Source organism: Halichoerus grypus, chromosome 14, assembly GCF_964656455.1.
Source record: "Halichoerus grypus chromosome 14, mHalGry1.hap1.1, whole genome shotgun sequence".
NCBI classification, from domain to species: Eukaryota; Metazoa; Chordata; class Mammalia; order Carnivora; family Phocidae; genus Halichoerus; species Halichoerus grypus.
This window is the reverse complement of record NC_135725.1, coordinates 1992473-2013047: the sequence shown is the minus strand read 5'-3', so window position 1 is coordinate 2013047 and position 20575 is coordinate 1992473. Positions and strand designations below refer to the sequence as shown.

General features: G+C 50.4%; 1 protein-coding gene across 1 annotated transcript in view; it reads left to right on the top strand.

The window, feature by feature from the left end:
- Positions 1–20575, top strand: part of LOC118530392 (F-box/WD repeat-containing protein 12-like) — a 40362-nt gene that overhangs the window by 9821 nt on the left and 9966 nt on the right. The window contains exons 3-5 of the mRNA XM_036083824.2: positions 360–523; positions 935–1053; positions 4702–4911. Of these exons, the coding sequence (XP_035939717.1) occupies positions 360–523; positions 935–1053; positions 4702–4911 (493 nt within the window). The remainder of the gene's footprint in view (positions 1–359; positions 524–934; positions 1054–4701; positions 4912–20575) is intronic.

The following is a 20575-nucleotide window of genomic DNA, read 5'->3' as shown; positions in this document are numbered from 1 at the left end:
AGGCAGTTGAGGCCTCAGTAGGCAGAGTGCATTGTACAAGCTACTAGATGGTAAAGCCAGGAATCAAAACTAGACCTGTGGACATCATAGTGCCTTCTTCTTTTTTTTTTTTTTTAAAGATTTTATTTATTTATTTATTTGAGAGAGAGAGAGAAACAGCATGAGAGGGGAGAGGGTCAGAGGGAGAAGCAGGCTCCCCGCTGAGCTGGGAGCCCAATGTGGGACTCGATCCCAGGACTCTGGGATCATGACCTGAGCCGAAGGCAGTCGCTTAACCAACTGAGCCACCCAGGCACCCTCATAGTACCTTCTTCTAACGCCTGCCCTGTCCAGCCTGGGATCATGGGTCTGTGTTCCAGGCAGCTGTGTCTGAGACGCTGGTCATCATGTAAAGCCTCCCAGATGACCTTGGGCACACAAACATGGAAACAGTACTATCTCTGCCGATCTGAGCTGGAGTTCCGAATGGAATCTGGGCGGCCAGAGAAGGACTTCATCTGCAAAGCCATTGCTGGGCACGAAGGTATGGCTGCAAGCTTTCCTGCTGCTCACTTGTCCCGGTCGAGTGCCCTGGGATTTGGTGTTCAGCCAGTGAGTGGGAAGGGGCTGCTTGACGAGGACTCGCCCTGCTGGGTTCTGTATTTGGCTATGTCACTTGGTGCTCAGAGTAGCCCTGTGAAGAAGGAATTGTTACATTTATTTCAGAGTAGAGAGAAACAGAAAGCAAGAGAGTAGGGAGTGTTGTGGCCACGTGGCTGGTGGGAGGGGGCAGTCCTGGGTGTGAAGCCCTATGGCCACAGCTGTCCCCTAAGGAGCGCCTGTGTGCTCCCGAGAGAGAGAGAGGAAGGAGTGTCCCGGCGGCCCTTCCTCAGTCTGCATGTCCACATCCCAGACGTACGGTGTGCATTCAGGGCCAGTCTCTGTTCTCTTCCAGGAGGCATAGACGAGCTGGCCTACATCTCAACCAACGAGCGCCGGTTTGATGGGCAGGAGAAGTCGGTGGTGTGCACCGTGTCCTCGGACAGCACAGTGCGTGCCTGGGACGTGCAGGAGGTGAGCCGGGCGGAGGGGCCAGGGTGCCACTCACAGGATCCTACTGAGGTTCTTCCCCTTCGCTAGCTCGTTCAGCCCCCGGGGGCAGCTTCCAGGTGGTGGGATCCCCATGGTATAGACCAGAACTCTGAGCTGCAAGAGGCCGGGTCGCACTTAGAACTCAGGTCTGATCGCACATGGAGCCAGATCTGCCCTTGACTCTGAGCGGCCTGCCTCGGGGAGGTGGGCGCCTGCGGCAGCGGCCACACAGCATCACCTGCCCCCGGTCCCGCGGTGTCCACGTTGGAGCTAGTGCCCAGTCCGGGGTGTTTTGCCCAAACAGTTGCCCCTTCTAGTTACCCCCATGTACCAGCTAAGTGTTGAGACTTTGATAACTGGTATTTCACACTTGGTTGTCACTATTGTTAAAAAGCTTTGCAGTCCATTTCCTCACTGATTCTCACCGCAGCTGAGCAAAGCATGCATTATTATCACCCTGATTTTATGGACGATCAGTCTGAGACGGAGAGGGAAGTGTCTCTGAGTCCTGAACCGTGTGGTTCCCTGTAAATCCAAGGGTTCTGCACACATAGAAACCAACCTCCTCTATAGGACTTTTTCCTGGAAACTACAGATTACCTCATGTTTTTGAAAGCCCTGGACAAGCAAAGGCACCTGTGGGTCCTTGCTACGTTAAGTGGGGAGCCTCCTCGTGTCACCGTTGGCCAGCTCTGCTGGAAGCGCCCAGTTCGCGCAGAGAGCAGAGGGGGCTCCCCGGATTTCCCTGGCCGCTTTGAACAGGGCACCCTGGCTCTCAGCACACTGACCGAGACCTGGGCCTTCCTCGCTAGTGTGCGAGGGAAGCAGGCTGCTGGGAGCTGCGTCCTGCCACCCCCATGCCAGCCGTGGGGTCACTGCTCTGCCCAGACGTCACGTTAGAGTCTGGGAGAGAGCGGGTGTGTGCTGCGTTTGGTCACGTGGGGACACTTGAGAGGCCACCTGAGGCCATTGCTGGGCACAGAGGTGGTGATGGAGTCTTGAAAGTCCCAGCTGGGCTGCAGCCTAGGTTGTGAGGGGCCCAGGAGCCAGGGCAGGGGCTTGGAATGGGAGGAAGGGGCGCTGGGCGGGGGCACATGAGGGATGCGCTGTGGTTAGTTACAATTTATTTTGCTTTTGAATCATGAAAGTAAAACACCGTTGAGGGTTTTGGAAAAGTAGGACTAGGAGATATTTCATGAGTGAAAAAATTCTCCCCCTGCCTGCTCTCCTCAGCAGTTCTTCTCAGAGGCGACCACCGTTCAAGTCCTGTCCAATCTTCGTCTTCCTGGTGGCTATCGATTCATCCGTTTTTACATTAGTAGAGTCTGTTCCTCCATCCGCATGCTTCAGAGAGTCTGTGTTGTCTGCCTGCTTTGCAGAAACTTCTTCGTTACCAGGAGCCCGTTCTTATCCCCATGCTCTTTTTTGTTTAAAGGGTACAAAGTTGTTTGCATCATTTCTCTCTACTCCGTGGCCAAGTTTTCGGTTGTTGATGATAGTTTCCTCTTCTCATGCTTGGTTTTCCTCCTACAAGGCAGTATTTGAGGGTCATTTCACAGGAAGGTCCTGTGGTTCCTGGGGTGGGAGGCTGCCCGCCTTCCTGTGGCCTCTCTGTAGGACCTGCGTCGGCTGCGGACACCTGGCCACATGGGCTCAGGGTGGGGGGTCAGCGGAAGAAGACACGGTGCCTGGGAGACCCTACAGTTGCCCAGATGATCAGGTCTCGACTTGAACAGGGAGAGCACTTGGGTACGGGCTCGGCGGACGTTTCCCGTCAAGGGCCCTGTGGTCCCTAAGTAACCCCCAGCTCTGTGGGCTCGAGGCAGGAGCAGAAAGCAAACAGGAGAGTGGCCTGTTCTGACAGCTAGCAACGCATGCTGACATGTGAGGTGCACATATTTTCATGTGTTGTGAAATCGTCTTTTGAATTTTTTTTTTTTTTTAAACTAAACTACAAATATGGGCAGTGGGCTGGGTTCGGCCGAAGGCCATAATTTGCTGAGCTCTACTTCCGTGTGGTCTGGTTTGCCAGCATGAGCCTCTTCCAGAGTCCAGAGCCGCCTGCACACATCCTGCCTGGCTGCACAACCGTAGTACTCTCCACGAGCAAACCTCCCGTAGAAAACGACCCCCCCTTTCCTCCTTCCACGTCCACACAGAGAGTCTTCCTGTCCCCAAATAATTATCTGTATGGTTAGTAGTATTGTAATTGTGTAAGTGCTTTTCACACTGAGCTATGAGGCAAGCTAACATTTGGCGTTTCCTAAAGTTAATAAATACTCCTTTTTTTTTTTTTTTTTAAAGATTTATTTATTCATTTTAGAGAAAGCATGTGCATGCGAGCAGGAGGGACAGAGAGGGAGAGAATCTCAGGCAGACTCCCCGCCGAGTGTGGAGCCCGATGTGGGGCTCGACCCCACGACCCATGAGATCACGACCTGAGCCGAAACCAGAAGTCAGACACTCAACTGACTGCACCACCCAGATGCCCCAATAAATCCTCCTTTTCAAAAATGATCTTAGTTTCCACTTAGAGTATTTAAGACCATGCTTTTGACTGGTTATATTGGTTTCTGGTCTGGCTTTCCATGCCACGTGTCATCCACTGTCCCTGGAGAATTCTAGGGTTTGAGTTCATCTGTTTCTGGCATCAGAGTCCTGGTGCCACCACAGCCCACTTCCTTCTGCGGCAGGCGTGTTGCCCCCCAGTCACTGGTCAGCGTGTTTCTGTGCTCCGACCCCTGACCTCCGCTTCCACTCCGAAGCCAGGAGGGAGTTTCACGCCTCCTTCAGTAACCCTGGTGAATGTGCTCTGTTCCCCGAGACTCCTTGCCATCCCTCCGCATCACCTTGCTGCTTGAGCAACAGAAATCAACTGAGAAAGGATCTCATAGAGGAATCCTGAGTATCTTGGTTGGAAAAAAAGATCCAGATCATGGTAAAATGAACACATGATAGAAAAAGGGTCATAATAACCCAGAATGGGAACGGAAGCCCAGGTGGTGCCTCTGGGAGACTGGGAATGGAACGTCACGGATAGTTCTCTGGTGTCCCGCCTTCAGGTGCCCTGAGCCCACCGGCACCGGCTCTTTCCCACCTGTTCCAGTTCTTACAGTCCTGGGAAAGACCATGGAATCGCCCAGCTCGGGCCTTGGCTAGGGCCCCTCCCAGGAAAGGGGGTGTTTTAAGCAGGACAACACGGACATGCCACGTGAACTGTTCTCACCCACAAGCCTGAGTTAGCTAATCTGTAAAATGGGGCTGCCGGGGCCTGAGGGAGATGCTGCACATGTAAGTTCTTTGTATGCAGCCGTGTGGCCCAGGCCCCAGCTCTCTGCCCAGCCTGCCTTGGTGGAGCTGGGGGCAACCACTGTGTGCACACTGGCCGCCCCCCAGTGCAGTCCTGGTGGTGCCAGCGCTTGGGAATTTCCGTACACCCCCAGTTCCGCCACTGCTGTGCCCCGAAACACCGCTTCCGTGTCGTGCTCTGCACCACACTGTGGCTCCTGTGAGCGTGGGGTCTGTGCCTTTTCCACCCGTGCGCCCCCCTTGTGCACTAGGCGATGGTCATATGTTTATGAAATGAATGGCCCCCGTATAAGTTGTTATTTTCCTTTTGTCGTTGCCCAGGGCACAGAGATCTGGTCAAGCCCCCTGCAGCCCGCTGCTCTGGTGAATTTGGTGACCTACCCTCGGCTGCAGCTGGTCGTCACCGTGGACAAGCTGGGCCTGATCAAGGTGTGGAAAGCGGAGAATGGGAGGGAGTGGGCCTCCTTCTCCCTGCCTACATACTCATCTGCGTTGCAGGCCTGTGACCATCCAGAGGGCCCCTTCCTGCTGGTGAGTGACTGGCTCTTGGGAGTCTCTGCAGGTCCTAGCTGTCTCCCAGGGTCACGGACACTCTGTGCCGTGACCACTGTGATGGGTGGCGCCTGGAGCCGGGCACTCGATGTGGTAGGACAAGCTGTCATTCTGTGGCCCAGTACCCCAGCTCCTCCTCTCCAGCTCAGCTGCCTGCAGCAGCCTGTCTCCCTAGCCCCGTCTCTGCCCCTCCCGAGCCGTCACCGAGACTCAGCCATGGGCTGCTTGTGGGTTCAGTTCATGTGCCTCTGCTCTCCTGTCCCCTGAGCTTGCTGGCAGTCTCTCTCCTCCCTGCAATTCCTTCTCTGTCTGCATTCTTACCCTTCCTTACCTTGTTTCAAGTCCCAGCTAAGGCCCAACTCAGGAGAAACTGAGGCATGTTTGACAAACATGAGCACTTGCCCAGGACACCAAAAGCCTCTGTTACCAGAATGTCCATTTAGAAGTGACTCTTGGGCATTGGGAGGGTTTGGCCGGGAGAAACAAGGAAAGTGGGTGTAAGGTGGCAGGTGTGGGAAGTGGCTCTCAGATGGAGGCAGTGTCCCCACCTGTGGGGAAGGAGGCCTTGGAAAGGCTGGGCAGGCTGGCGTCCCGGGGATCAAGAGGAGCAGACGTCCGTGCGCACAGAACTGACTGGAAAGGAACTAAGCTTAGCAAACAAAATGAGTAACATCTGATGAAACATTTCACATAAACCATTGTGCAGCTGTTGAAGAAGACTTCCGAATAAGTGTAATTGGCATCCCCAGATCCATTTGAGAATCCATTGCGTAGATGAAGAGGCCACTGAGGTTCTCTCTGGGAGCGGTAGACCATGTGCTTCCCTTTCTTTGTCTGCGAAGGATAGTAAAGGGAGGAGGCGTACATCTGCTGGATAACCTCAGAGAGGAGAAAGAACAGAAATGTCTAGACCAAGATTCAGGAGATTTAGCCGGAGTCAGATGGAGTTGCCGACACTGTGGCAACTTTGCCCTGGAGACCCTTCCCCCAAGGCAGCTGAGAGGCTGTAGGCCCTTGATGGCCCGGCTGAGGGAGCCGGTGAGGGCGGAGCCCTGGGCCTCCCCTTACACTGGGCGGGGTGTCGGGGCTTGCAGCCCGAAGTGGGATCTGCAGGTCCGCCGTGCTCCCCCTGGCTGCAGCCTGGCACCCCGGCCACCTGGGAGGAGTAAACGAGACTCCTTCCTGGGAAAGATAACGTCACCCAAGGCCGCATGTTATTTGTGCTTTGAAATGCAGTGTCCAGCACTCACTTAGAGCTAACTAGGCACGGGAGAGATGAGAGTATGAGCTCAAGATACTGCAGTCCTTACACGCTAAAACCCCTGTGGTTGCCGTGTTTAGGGAGAGGGTTTCAGAACTCAAAGCTATGAAAAATGACGGAACCGATTTAGAAAAGAACCCAGTAGAAATTCCAGAATAGAAACACTGAGTACAAAGGTTAACTCAGTGAGTGGGTTTCATAGCAGGATGGACAGTGGAATCACACCGAGATGCGGGGTGGAGGGGAGCGTCTGGGGCTCTGGCAACATCCCATTTCCTAACTTGGGTGGCAGTGTGAATATTTGCTTTGTAATGATGCACTGAGCGTTGGGTTTGTGTTTTGTGCACTTTTCTGTATGGTGTTTTCTGCATCAGTGAAAAAGTTAAGAGGTTACCTGGAATGAAATGCAGATATTGAGTGAGGTAAATGGAAAGAGAGGGTACAAGATGTAGACCAGTCCTTCTCAGGCTTTAATGGCATGGGAACTACTGGGGATGTTGTTTAAATGTAGATTCCAATTCGTTGGGTCCCTGGGGATTCCTCGATTCTAACTTTTTTTTTTCTTCTGTGAGAGAGAGCACACAAGCAGGGAGGGGGAGAGCGAGAGAGAATCTCAAGCAGACTCCCTGCTGAGTGTGGAGCCCGTCACGGGGCTCTCTCTCACGACCCTGAGATCATGACCTGAGCTGAAATCAAGTCAGACACTTAACCGAGTGAGCCACCCAGGCGCCCCTTGGATTCTGACGTTTTAAAAGCTGCCTGGTGGTATCGGTCCCGTCGGTCTTAGACGACACTTTGAGTGGCAAGGCCATAAAGGATCCATGGAAAAATTCTAGCATTTGGTATCAGGAGCAGGGGAGGGAGTGAATGGGTCAAAAGCAACATTTGAAGAGATAATGGCAGATATTTCTCCAAAATAGACTAAGGACATTGATCCATGGAATCAAGAAGGCCTACAAGCCCCAAGTGGGATAAACAAAACTGAATCTGCATACGGGCGCATCAGGGTGAACTGAGATTACCCGAGGACCAAGAAAGCCTCTCTGGTAGCAGCCAGGGGACGCAGACTCCCTTCAGGGTCTGACTTACTGCGGGCAACCGTGGATCTCAAGGATCATAGAATAGGGTCTTGAAAGAGAGAACTGCCAGCAGGAAATCCGTAACAGAAAGTGGCCCCCAGGAGTGAAGGGGAGTGAAGGCATCTCAGGTAACATGGAGAATCCGTAACAGTCCCAGCACCGCTGAGAAGAACACGCGTGGGACACGAAGCGGAAGGCCGATGAGCAGCGCTGGGGACGAGGAGATCTGAGGGTCAACTGTAAAACAGCAGGAACCGCGTCTTGTGGATTTTAAACTACGCGCAGAAGAGAAACAGAGGGCGTTAGCATTTACGTTAGGAGAAGGTTATGAGGAACTAAACAGTCCAGGATCCTTGAATTGTCTGGGACCATTTATGTACCGATGGGCAGTGACGTCTACAAGGAGGAACCTCTCCCCTAACTCCCAGAAGAGAAATGAAGGAGCATATAGCCTCGAAGTCCTAAGAGCAAAAGGGGCAGGATCAACCCTGACCCCAAATTTGGCTTGATTATCAAGAGTGATGAAGCCACATGACCACCAAGAGGGTATGAAGAGGTAATTTGTCACATAACCAGGCTTTCAGGACGGTGGCTCCCAGGAGGCGGGTCTGAACGGCTAAAGGCAGCAGCGGGGAGTGAGTGGCCTGCTCTTCCTGTGGTTGGGGTGGGATGGAGGGAGGGCCCCTGCGTGGGCCGGGTTTCTGTGGTTTGAATTCTCCACAGGTGGCCTTTATCCGCTTGTCCGGATGTGGAACGGAGGGTGGGATGGGCAGGCCGGAAAGCTGTCCGTCACCAAACATCAGAGACAGAGTCAGATTCCAATAAGCTTCCCTTCTGGTGACTTTGCTGTAATTCTGCCTTCAGGCTGATGGCTGAAATGTGCACGTTTTATGTCTTCGAGCTCGGACTTGTGTAAGCCAGCCAAACGCGTGGTGCTCTGGGGGGCCACCTGCTAAGGCTGGAACCCGAGGGCAAGTTCTCTTGTCTGGCTCATTTGGGACTCAGCATTGTGTATTCAAGAAGTGAAGTGAGTGCCCGGTCACTGTCGGTATGTCAGGGTCTCCAAAGGGGATGGGGGTGTCCGATTGCCATTTATGTCTTGGGGGTTCTGGGAGGCAAGCCTTCCTGAGTCTTCACCAAGAGGGAGAATTTGGGATGAGAAGCTTTGTTTCTGGCCACGTGGCTGCAGCACCGGCAATGGCCCGAGAGCGTCGGCGGGCGTCTGCGGCTGGTCCTTAGCGGGCGCTTCCAGGGCCGTTTGCGCCAACCGCGGGGTCCACCCTTGAGCAGGGACGTTCCAGTTGGCGGAGGGGCCACAGCAGTGGGCTCCACCATCTGTGATGGCAGCTTGGTACCTGTGTAGTGTGGGAACTCCTTTCCTGTTTGCTCAGAGGGTGTCCTTCTCCAGCGTCCTTGCACGTGGCAAGGGTCTGAGGACAACAGGAAGCTACTTCCTCCCACAGAGGGAAAGCCCACCATGTCCCTAGCCTGCCTGGATTCTGAAGATGCCATTTTTATCTCAGCAGGGAGGCTTCGGTGGCCGGGCAGAGGCTGCAAGGTGCGCCTCCACATCCCGAGGCTTAATGCCTACATGGGAAGTCCAGGGGCTCAGGACCTCTGAGCACCAACCTGAGCACAAGGGCCCAGACACCGCTGGCAGCCTTCACCCTAGTGGAGTGTTATGTGACCAGAGGACAGCAGGCTTTGCCAGAAGCACTCATTTTCTTGGGTGTTGCCCTGTAGGGGGATGGAGCAGGATCAGCCCCCTACCAAGATTGAGCTCAGATTTGGAGATTACTAACTCTGTACGTGCACCAGTAGGGTATGGAATAGGATATCCTCTCCACACGCCCCCCACCCCCCAATTCACATCTACCCAGAGCCTCAGAATGTGACCTTATTTGGAAATGGTATCCTGTTAAGGATCTCAGGTAAAATCCTCCTGGATTTAGACTGGGCCCTCTGTCCAATGAGTGGTGTCCTCATAAGAGGAGAAAACACAGATATACACAGAAGGTCAGGTGCACACAGGGGCAGACAAGTCAAGGAAAGCTGTAGAGCCTTCAGAGGGAGAGGGCCCTGCTGGCACCTGATTTTGGGCTTCTAGCCTCTAAAATTGTGAAAGAATAAATTTTTAGTTTTTTAAGCCACCCAATTTGTTACTGCAGCCCTAAAAATTAATGTAAGACCCTAAAACAGAACACTTGGGGTACCTGGCTGGCTTAGTGGGTAGAGTGTGCAACTCTTGATCTGAGGGTTGTAGGTTCGAGCCCCACATTGGGTGTAGAGATTACTTAAAAATAAAATCTTAAAAAAAAAAAACCAAAAACCCAGAACACTTAAGGAAGTTTGGAATGAAAAGGAGGGAAAATGATGCCCTGGAGATGCTAATAACTAAAAGCAAGCTGATAAGCTATTAACGTTAGACCAGAAAAAGTCATCACTAGATACTAGGGGGAACTTTGTAATAATAATTAGATTAGCCTCCAAGGAGGATAGAGCAAGGCTAAAATTGGCCTAAACACATATAGAACAAAATTTGTGGAATTTCAAGGAGAAATGGTCAAATCTACAAGCATTATGAGAAGTTTGTTACACAGCTAAAGGGAAATGATCTGGGTGGACCCACTGTGAGTGCTTTGAAGGCAGTGAGTTTTCTCTGGCTGATCGCAGGTCAGAGACTGGAGGCCTGGGGGGCACTCACGTGAACCCCCCACTGGCTGTCGTGTTGTGGGGGCCTGGGAACTGGGAACGCCCCACCACCCACCACAGGGGAAACCTCAGTTTTGCCTGCAGCCACAAGGGGCTGAGCTGCCAACAACCCCACTGGGCCTCCAGGTGAAAACCTGGCACCTCAGCTCAGCTTCATGTGACTTCTCTCACCCAGGGATTATTTGGAGACACTACATGTAGGTCATTTAAAGTTAAATTATATGTGTGTGCAAGGTCAGCATTGAGGTTCATTTTTATTTACAAATGGGTTTCCAGATTTTGTAGGAAAGGCCATCCTTTCTTCACTGAATTACTTCAGCACCTTTGTCAGAATACCAACATGATGTGTGAGTCCATTTCCACTGTAAGGACAGACACAGGCTCTCGTGGGCTGTAGACTTGTAAGTCATGACCTCCAGCATTTTCTTATTTCAAAAATAGATGGATTTCTTTAAAAAACATTTTTTATGTTCAGTTAGCCAACATAGTACATCGTGAGTTTCTGATGCAGTGTTCAACGATTCATCAGTTGCGTTTAACACCCAGTGCTCATCACAACACGCTTGCCAATTTCTTTAAAACTACCTACTGGAATTTTGATGACATTGAATCTATAGATTGATTTGGAGACAACTGACATCTAAAGATGTAGTCTTCTAAGCCACAGACATGGCAAATATGTCTCCATTTAGATGGGCCTTCACTTATGTCTCTCAACAAAGTTTTATAGTTTTAAGTGAACTGGGCTTGCATATATTTTGTTAATTGTATATTATATATTTTAAATGTTACTGTTTGAAAATTTAATTTCTGATTTTTCATTGCTAGTATTTGGCATATACAGAAATGTGTAAATAATATATAAATGTGTATTTCTGTATTTATAAGGAAATTGCTACACATACTATACTAGCATACATAGAAGCTTCTTCTGTATAAATATACGTAAGAATACATTTGAATTTTGTATATTTACCTCATCTAGCAGCCTCGCTAAACTCACTAATTTTAGTAGTTTTTATTTTTTGGTAGACTGTAGAAAATTTTCATAGGTAGGTGAAGATTTCTTGGGACACAAAAAACACTAACTGTACAAGAAAGAAATAGATTATTGGACATCATCGAATTCAGAAATTTTGCATTTTGAAAGCATTGTTCAGCAAAAGAAAAGGCAAACCTTAGGCTGGAAGAAAATATTTGTAATAATGCAACCTCGTTTCAGGACTTTGTCCAGAATATGTGAAGAGCTATTATCACTCAGTAGGTAAGAGACAGCACAACTTTAAAATTAGGTGGAAGATTTGAATGCTTCACAGAAGAATATAGAGTGGTAGCCATTAGCACATAGAGAAGCTCCACACCACCAGTCATCAGTGAAATGCAGTTTAGAACCATGGGGAGATATGGCGCCATATTGATCTGAAGAGCTGAAAGTAAACACATGTTTACACAGATGTGACACAATTCTTCAGAGAATTGTTTGGCAGTTATTTAAATATTAAAAAACACTTAACCATATTATCCAGCAGTATTTCTTTTAGCTATTTACCAATGAGATATGAAAATCTTTACACAGAAAGATTGGTACACAAATGTTTGTAGGAGCTTTAGTAATAATAGCCACATTGGATACAACCCAAGTGCTTATCAACAGGTGGATTTATAAAAATGGTATATGCATGCAGTGGAATACTGCTCAGCATGGAAAAGGAACAAGGCTATGGATCTGTGCAACAACATGCATGAACCTCAGAAACATGCCGAGCAAAAGAAGCGAGACACAACAGAGTATGTATATATTATATGATTCCGTTTCTGGGAAATTCCAGTCTCAACAGAACAGATCTGCACTGTCAGCAGACCAGTGGTCCTTAGGGATGGAGGGGACTGTTGAGGGACACAGAAACTTTGGAGATGGTGCAGATGTTCTGGAACCGGATTATGGTTGTGATAATCTAGTAAGTCTGACTTCCCTACCTCTTATTTTTTCAAGTTTCCTTAGCTACTTTCATGTTTATTTTTCCATATGAACTTTGGAATCAAATTTTCTGTCTCCTGGAAAGAAAAGGGTATTTTCATTGATACCACGTTCAGTTTAAATACTAACATGGAGAAAATGGACATCTTCATGCTGCCGAGTCAGTCTGTTCAAGAATAAGTGATGTATTTCCATTGGTTCAAGTTTGCTTTTTATGTCCTTCAGAAGTGATTTACGTTTTTCCTCAGATAAATTTTGCACGTTTCTTGTTAACGGTATTCCAAAGTATTTTATCATTTGTTGCTATTCCATTGATACGGGAAAGTATTTTCTGTTCCATTGTTTTCTAACTGGGTGTTGTTTGTTTAAATGAAAACTGTTGTTGTGTTTTATATTCTGTCAGCTTACTGAATTCTCTTATTTGCATTTATTTTATAACTGATTTTCTTAATTTTTTTAGGTAAACACTTTATCATCTATAGCTAGAGATATTTATTTTTTCAAGCCTTAGGCATCCAGTTGCTTTCTTTTCTCTGGCCAATACTTCCAGTACAGTATTAATCAGTGTGGCATTGGTGGCCATTTCTCCTTGTGGCTGACTGTGGTGGGATGACCTGGAGCTTCATTGGTGGGGGGTGGGGTGCTGGCTTCAGGAATGATGTTAATGAAAGATCCGTCAGTGACCATTTTACTATTAGTTTTCAAAAATCATGATTAGGTGTAGAATTTTGTGAAAGGCCTTTTCGGTATGCAGATATAATTACAGGGTTTTTCTCCTTAGGTTTGTTATGGTGATTTATTGGATTTTTAAAATATAAATCATCCGTGCATTTCTTTTTAATGTGCTGATACATTCTAAATGCTGGCATTTTACCAGGATTTGGATCTGTCTATGGGAGATTGGTCGATAGTTTTTTTGGTCTTCCTTTATCAGGTTTACATATAAATGCTATACTTCAAGGAACGTGAACATTTTTCTGCTTTTTTTAATGCCCTGGAACGATTCAAGTTGCATTGGGATTATCTGGTTTTTCAGTTTGGTAGAATTTATTTTTGATGTTATTGGTGCTGGATGCTTTTTTTGTGGTGGAGTTTTAAAACCGTTTTCTCAGTGTTTTCTATGGAAATTGGCCTGCTCAAGCTTTTCTTTGTCTGCTAGGATCAATTTTAATATATTGTGTTTTCCTAGGAAACTACCCACTGTATCTAGGCTTTCACCTTTTTATGCATACAGTTGTCTAGAATACTCTTGAGATTTTTTTTCTTTAAATTTCCTCTATTTGAACATTTGTTTCTGCCCTGTCATTTTTAAAATTTTTAATTTAAATTCAATTTAGTTAACATATAATGTATTATTAGTTTCAGGGTTAATATTTAGTGATTCATCAGTTGCATATAACACCCAGTGCTCATTATGTCAAGTGCCTGCCTTAATGCCTATCACCCAGTTACCCCATGCCCCTACCCACCTCCCCTCCAGCAACCCTCAGTTTGTTTCCTAGAGTTAAGAGTCTCTTATGGTTTGTCTCCCTCTCTGTTTTTATCTTATTTTCCCCTCCCTTCCCCTATGTTCATCTGTTTTGTTTCTTAAACTCCACATACAAGTGACATTGTATGGTATTTGTCTTTGTTTGGCTGACTTACTTGCTTAGCATAATACCCTCTAGTTCCATTCACGTCATTGCAAATGGCAAGATTTCATTCTTTTTGATGGCTGAGTAATAATAATAATAATAATAATAATAATAAACTGTATATAAATACCACATCTTCTTTATTGGCCTGCCATTTCTTTTTGTGTATATGTGCTTTCTCCCATTTTTTCGTGATTAGCTAGTGCCTTGTCTGTTTTATTTAATATTTCTACTGATTTCCAGTTTCATTTCATTTTATTTCATTGTGATTGTTACGGAACCTGGACTGGATAGCCCAACGGAAGAACCAAGCGGCACCCGGAGATCTTGGAGGATAGGAGGTTTATTTAATGCTGGCGGGCTCAGAGGAGAGTGGTCTCCAAAGGTCTGAGCCCCGAGCACAAACAAAGGGGGCAATTTATACACTTCTGCTTCCGCATACTGAGCACTTGTGGCGTGTGCGCGAAGCAGGGCAGGGAGAAGAACCCAGATTGGTGGGCGTGGGAAACAGAGCAGGGAGAAGAACCCGGAAGAGCCCCAGGGCAAGGACTGGAACTCTCTTGCTGGCTTGGTCAGCCATCTTAGGACACAGATTTTCCTTATCATTTCCCCCTTTGATGCCCCTTTAAATACCTAGTTTTGAGGGCATCGTCTTCATCTTCTAAGGGGCGATAGTGAATAAGAAGTAATTGGAGTCTGATTTTAGCAATTTGAGTAGTAATAAACCCAATAAGGGCATTAAGAATACAAGGACCAAATGCCACTATGCGGAGAAGCAATAGGAGGGGGCCGACAAGGGGGGCGAGCCAAGGGAACCATTGTGAGAGGGTATCCCACCAAGTTTTCCGCTGGGGTGTTTCCCACCGACGATGTACTCGTTCCTGTAATTGGGTCAGAGTTTCTTGGGCCACCCCTGACTCATTAGCATAGAAACAACATTCCTCCTGTAGGAAGAGGCAGAGCCCCCCTTGCGCGGCCATGAGCAAGTCTAGCCTGCACCTGTTTTGGAGGACCATTGAGGCCAGTGAATAGAGTTGGCGCTGCAGGGCCAGGGCCGACTGAGTGAGGGTGGAAAAATCCGCCGTGAGTTGTTGAGTTAACCCCTGGTACTGAACCTGAGACATCCCGACGCCAGGGGTGCTAGGGCAACACCTGATGCAGCCGGCAGGCTCACAATAAGAGGGTTGGCTGCAGGGGAGCATCGAGGGCAGCTAGAAGGTCTCCAGATGAGTGGGGCATCACTCCCGGGGAGGACTGAAAGATCGGGTAAGAGACTGACAAGCATGCATGATTGATCGCGCGGGGTGATGCAGGTGTACACACCTTGATCACAGGCCAGAAGTGTTGTTAGGCGCACAGACCCGACTGGCCCGTGATGGGAGAGGAAGAGTTGCCATATAGCGGTACCGGAGCCAGAAAGGGATAATCTGAGGTCCCCGGTGCCGAGGTGGGAGGTGACACGGTAGATTGGTTGAGGATAACACCTAGGTATTGGATGGGACCGGGCTTCCTACAGATCCAGCAGTCAGACACTAGGGGTGGATTCGAGTGGTTAAGCGCTTGGTGGGAGGCGTTAATCATACCTAACAGTTGCACTATAGATGCTTGCTGCGTGTGGATGGGGGACCTGGGGATGCGCCAGGGCGAGTTATTTTCTGTCTGACTCTAGGGGTTGACTGTAAGGCTTGGAGTGAACATGGACTTAATCATAAATTTGGCCATGGGGTCGGTCCCCATGGGGTGATATTGGCCCAACAGGAGAATGATTCCTGCAGCCCATGATGTGGCATTGGGTTCTGAGACTGAGAGGGTGAGTGGTATACAGTGTGGAGTCTCCAGGTGATGTTGAGAGATTTAGTCAAGACCTGTACAATGTCTGCCACAAATGCGGGTCCATTGTCACTATGGGTTGTTAATGGCAGGCCGAACCGGGGCACGCTTTCCTGCAAGAGGACTTTAGCTACTTCCCAGCTTTGCTCAGTCCTAGTCGGGAAGGCTTCGACTCTCCCAGAGTATGTGCGTACTATTACTAGGAGAGATCTGAACCCCCTGCTCGGCTGCACATCTGTGAAGTCTACCTCGAGATCTTTGAAGGGGGTTGTTCCCGTTCTCTGGACACCTGGCGGGGGCCGTGGTGCAGACCGAGCATCTACTTGTTCCTCGGCATAGTGCTGGCAGCTGACTGATGTAATAGTGCTTTATTTTTTTTAATTTTTAATTTTTTTAAAGATTTTATTTATTTGACAGACACAGCGAGAAAGGGAACACAAGCAGGGGGAGTGGGAGAGGGAGAAGCAGGCTTCCCGCTCAGCAGGGAGCCCGATGCGGGGCTCAATCCCAGGACCCTGGGATCATGACCTGAGCTGAAGGCAGACGCTTAACGACTGAGCCACCCAGGCGCCCCAACAGTGCTTTATTTTTGAGAAGGGCCTCTAATGCAGTTTTTCCTAGATCAGTGAGTTGGTGGTATTCCTTGACTAGATGCCCTCCAGTTGCTGTTGGAACAAAGATGCGCCCGTCTGGCATCATCCACCATCCCTTTTCAGTCAGGGTGGCTCCCTCAGCCATGGTCCATTCATTTTCCTTTTTAGTGTAACTGGGTGGAGGGAATTCTTCCGGGGGTGTCAGGGCCATGGTGAGGGAAGGGGCTCTGCCCATGTCCTCACTGGCTGCGGTCTTGGCTGCCTCATATGCCAGGCGATTTCCCCGCGCTATGAGGTCGTCTCCTTTCTGGTGTCCCTTACGGTGCAGGATTTCTACTTCCTTTGGAAGCCAGATGGCTTCGAGGAGTCTCAGTATCTCCTCCTTATTCTTGATAGCTTTTCCTGCTGCAGTTAGGAGGCCCCTTTCCTTGTAGATGGCTCCATATATATGTACAGTAGCAAAGGCATACCGAGAGTCAGTATAGATGTTGACTCTGTCACCGAGGGTGAGGGCTCGGACTAAGGCGTATAATTCAGCCCGTCGAGCTGACCATCCAGCTGGTAATGCCTTAGCTTCTAGGACTTCAGTGGTTGTGGCTACTGCATAACCCACTTTCCGGGCACCCTCTCGTAGGTAACCGCTGCCATCGCTGAACAGCGTGAGCTCTGGATCCTTTATGGCTTGATCCCGCAGATCTGGACGGCTCGCGTAGACTTCATCAGTCACCTCGGAGCAGTCATGGTCTGGTTTCCCCTCTTCTGTGGGGAGAAGGGTTGCTGGATTTAAAGGTCCTTACTGTTTTGACTGTAACCCGTGGGTTTTCCCAGAGGAGCCCTTGGTGTTGTGCTAGCCGAGAGCTGGGAAGGAAGCGGTGTCCCTGTGCCTTCATGAGGGACACAACTGCATGAGGGACCTTGACGTTAAGTTTCTGCCCCAGGGTAAGTCTGTCCGCCTCCTTGATGAGTAGGAGTGTGGCTGCCAGCGCCCTGGGGCACGGCGGCCATCCCACTGCCACAGGGTCTAGCTTCTTTGACAGGTAAGCAACTGGCCGTTGCCAGGGCCCAATAGTCTGGGTGAGTACCCGAGCACTATTTTTTCCTTTTCGTGCACAAAGAGATTGAAGGGTTTTTCTGCATCTGGTAGGCCCAGGGCTGGAGCCCGCCCCAGGGAGGTCTTTATCCCTGTGAAAACGGCTTCTGCTTCCTCAGTCCAGGCAGGGGGTTCTTGATCTGGTCCCCCTAAGAGATCATAAAGGGGTCTTGCTATTGCCAAGAACCCAGGGATCCAGATGCAACAGAATCCTGCAGCCCCCAGGAATTCTCGTAGGCCCCTTTTTGTCTGGGGCTGTGGCAGGGAGATGATGACTTTCTCTCTCTCCGGCCCTAGTTCTCTTTTCCCTTGGGTGAGGAGGAAACCAAGGTATCGGACCTGTTGGCAGATTTGTGCCTTCTTCCGTTAGGCTCGTTATCCCGAGTCTGACAGGAGCTGTAGGAGGGCCTTTGTGCCTTTTGTGCCGTGTTCTTATGTGTCACTGGCGAGGAGGAGGTCATCCACATACTGGAGGAGGGTGCATCGTGTGGCCTCTTGGGAAGCTGGCGAGGTCTGCAGCCAGTGCTTCCCCAGAGAGGGTTGGTGAGTTTTTAAACCCCTGCGGGAGGCGCGTCCAAGTCATGGACCATCCAGCTGGTAATGCTTCTGGCACCCTGTATCAGGTTCAGGGCATTCAAAGGCAAATAGTGGCTGGCTCTGGGGAGCTAAGCGGAGGCAGAAGGCATCCTTCAAACCTAGGCAAGTGAACCATCTGGCCGATCCTGGGATTTGGCCAAGGAGGGTGTATGGATTCGGGACCACTGGGTGCAGAGAGATGGTCACCTTGTTGATGGCCCGCAGGTCTTGAACTGGTTGATATCCCCCTCCTGGCTTCTTGACTGGCAGGAGTAGGCGAGTCTGAACTCCAGCGGGCTGCTCGGTTGGGCCTGGGCACAGAATAGCCTCCATTCTTCTTCCATCGGCGTGGTAATTGCCAGTGGTAATTGCCTTGGGTTCAGTCAGAGGCTAGTGTGTCCATTGGCCCAAAGGTTATCTGAGCCCTAAGTTTGGAGAGTATGTCTCGGCCCAGGAGGGGGATGGAGCAGTCAGGCAGATAAAGGAATTCATGTCGGACCTTGTGGCCCCTGAGTTTGCACTGGCGAGCCTGGCAAAAGAGCTGTTGTATCGCCCGTGTCCCAGTGGCCCCGAGGATGGTCGCAGTCCTTTTGCTGAAGGGTGCCACTGGGGAGGTGACAACAGAGTGCTCGGCCCCAGTATCAACCATGGAAGTCACTGATTGGCCCCCCATCTTCATTTTGACGGTGGGCTCATGGGGGCCAGGAGGAAAGAGCCCAGTCCGCCTCAGTCTGAGTCCATTCCCGTAAGGCCTATGAGGTTCTCCTCTTGGGGTTCTTAATTGTAGCGGCTGGGCTTTTGAGCCTTTCCCCGGTTGGGACATTCGTTTTTCCAATGCCCTTTCTCTTTACAGTAGGCACATTGATCCCTTGCCAAGGGGGTTCTGGGCTTCCCCCCTTTCGGAGGTCGGGATCTCCCCCCCTTTGTGTTGTCCTTTTCTTTCAGGGTGGCGGCAAGGAGGCTGACTTTCTTTTTCATCTTTCTGTCGGCTTCCCGTTCGGCTGCGACCTCCCTGTTCATGTAGACTTTATTGGCAATCTCTATTAGTTGGGTGATGTTCATCCCGGCAAAACCCTCTACTTTCTGAAGTTTTTTTCTGATATCTGGGGCGGCCTGTGCCACGAAGGAGGTGTTTACCATCTGTTGGCTTTCCTGTGCCTCGGGGTCAGATGGAGTGTATATCCTGTAGGCTTCACATAGTCTTTCGTAGTCGTCCCCGGGGGACTCCCCTGGTTGTTGAGTGACCGAGGATACCTTAGTCATGTTCATGGGTTGCTTAGCTCCTGCCCAGATTCCCTGGAGGAGGGCCTCCTGGTCCCGGCGGATGTGTTGCTGTCCCTCGGTTGTGGTGAAGTCCCACGCTGGGCGCTCTTCAGGTGTGGCCACCTTAGCCCAGGCAGCAGGGTCGATGACTCCCGCTGGTGTGTGCTCCTCCAGGTACTGCTGTGCACCTGTCACTATTCTCCTCCTTCCCTCTGTGTTAAAACGGTGGGGAGTAACTGTGGGCAGTCTTCCCAGGTTGGCCGATGAGTTCCAGTTGAGGAGGTTGGTGGTGGAGAAGAGCTGATAATACATCATAGAATGGCCAGGTCGGACTGTCCCGTCTTCATCGTGCCTCTCCGGTTCCCGCGTCTCTTGTACCGGCATTTGAAGGGTGCTTGCGCCCGGCCTGGGGCGTGGTGTGGGGCACAGCCTGGCTGCTGGTCCTGGAGAAAGTGGATCCTCTGGGCCTGGGGGCGCTGGTGGATCCTCTGGGCCTGGGGGCGCTGGTGAGACCCATGGCGGTGGAGTGTCTGGAGCTGAAGGGCCAGGTGTAGACGGTCTTGGGGGTAAGTGATTAAGACCCTGGCCTGTCCTTGCCAATTGCAAACGAATCGCACCCGGGGGGGAAGGGTCTGAGCAGTTCCTAGCCAGGAGTCAATGTACGGAAACTGGTCAGGGTGTCCTGGTTCTCCTGTTAGGACTCGCCACACTCGATGAATCATTGGGACATCGAATGTCCCTTCTGAAGGCCACCTGATATCAAAGGTGGGCCATTCCAATTCACACAGGGTTCTCAACTTGCCAGGGTTCATCCTGACTCCATAGTCTCCCGAAAACCCCTTCTTGAAATTTTTGATCATGGTCTCTAGAACCGTAGGTTTACTCTGCCCTGACCCCATGGTGATGTCCCCGTGTGCGGTGGGGCAGAGACAGACAAAGGGGGGGTGCCTCCTGAGGTGAGGAGACCAATCAGATGCCCTTCTGGCCGTGTCCCCAAGGAGCTTAGGTGAGGCTTAGCCGTAGCGGTCTCAGCGTTGTGACTTACGATCGGAAACTATTCTGATGCTGCCGTAGACTGTATGCCGTTCACCATGGAATTGCAGACGGGCGCACTCAGACTCCGTAGGCTTCTGGGGACCTTAAGGGTGCCTGCCCGCGGAGCTACAGAATCAGTCCGCTTGAGCAAGCCAGGTCGGACTGCACATTCACTCACACATTCACACTCCAGAAGTTATTACATTCCCTCCCTGGGAATCCCTACCTGTGAGACCTCTAAGAGGTCTCTGGGAGGTGATCAAGCTCCCCTGCACCCCAGTGGGGGTGGGCCTGTCTGGGTCCTGGGGCCCCAGGCCTTACCAGAATCTGATGTTGGGACCAGGTGCTCACCTGCCCAGTCTCCTCAAGTCGGGTGGGAACAGCGAAGAGGGGCCGGCCTGAGGTGACGGGGCGGGAGACTGCCGAAAATTAGGCAGGGTACGCCTTCGCCATTACGATCCCTCGTTCCGTCACCGCCCCGCCGTTGCCCCCAAACCGGCGGCAACAATGGGCCAGCACGGTTGGGTTTCCCAGTCAGGGAACCAAATGTTACGGAACCTGGACTGGATCGCCTGACGGAAGAACCAAGCGG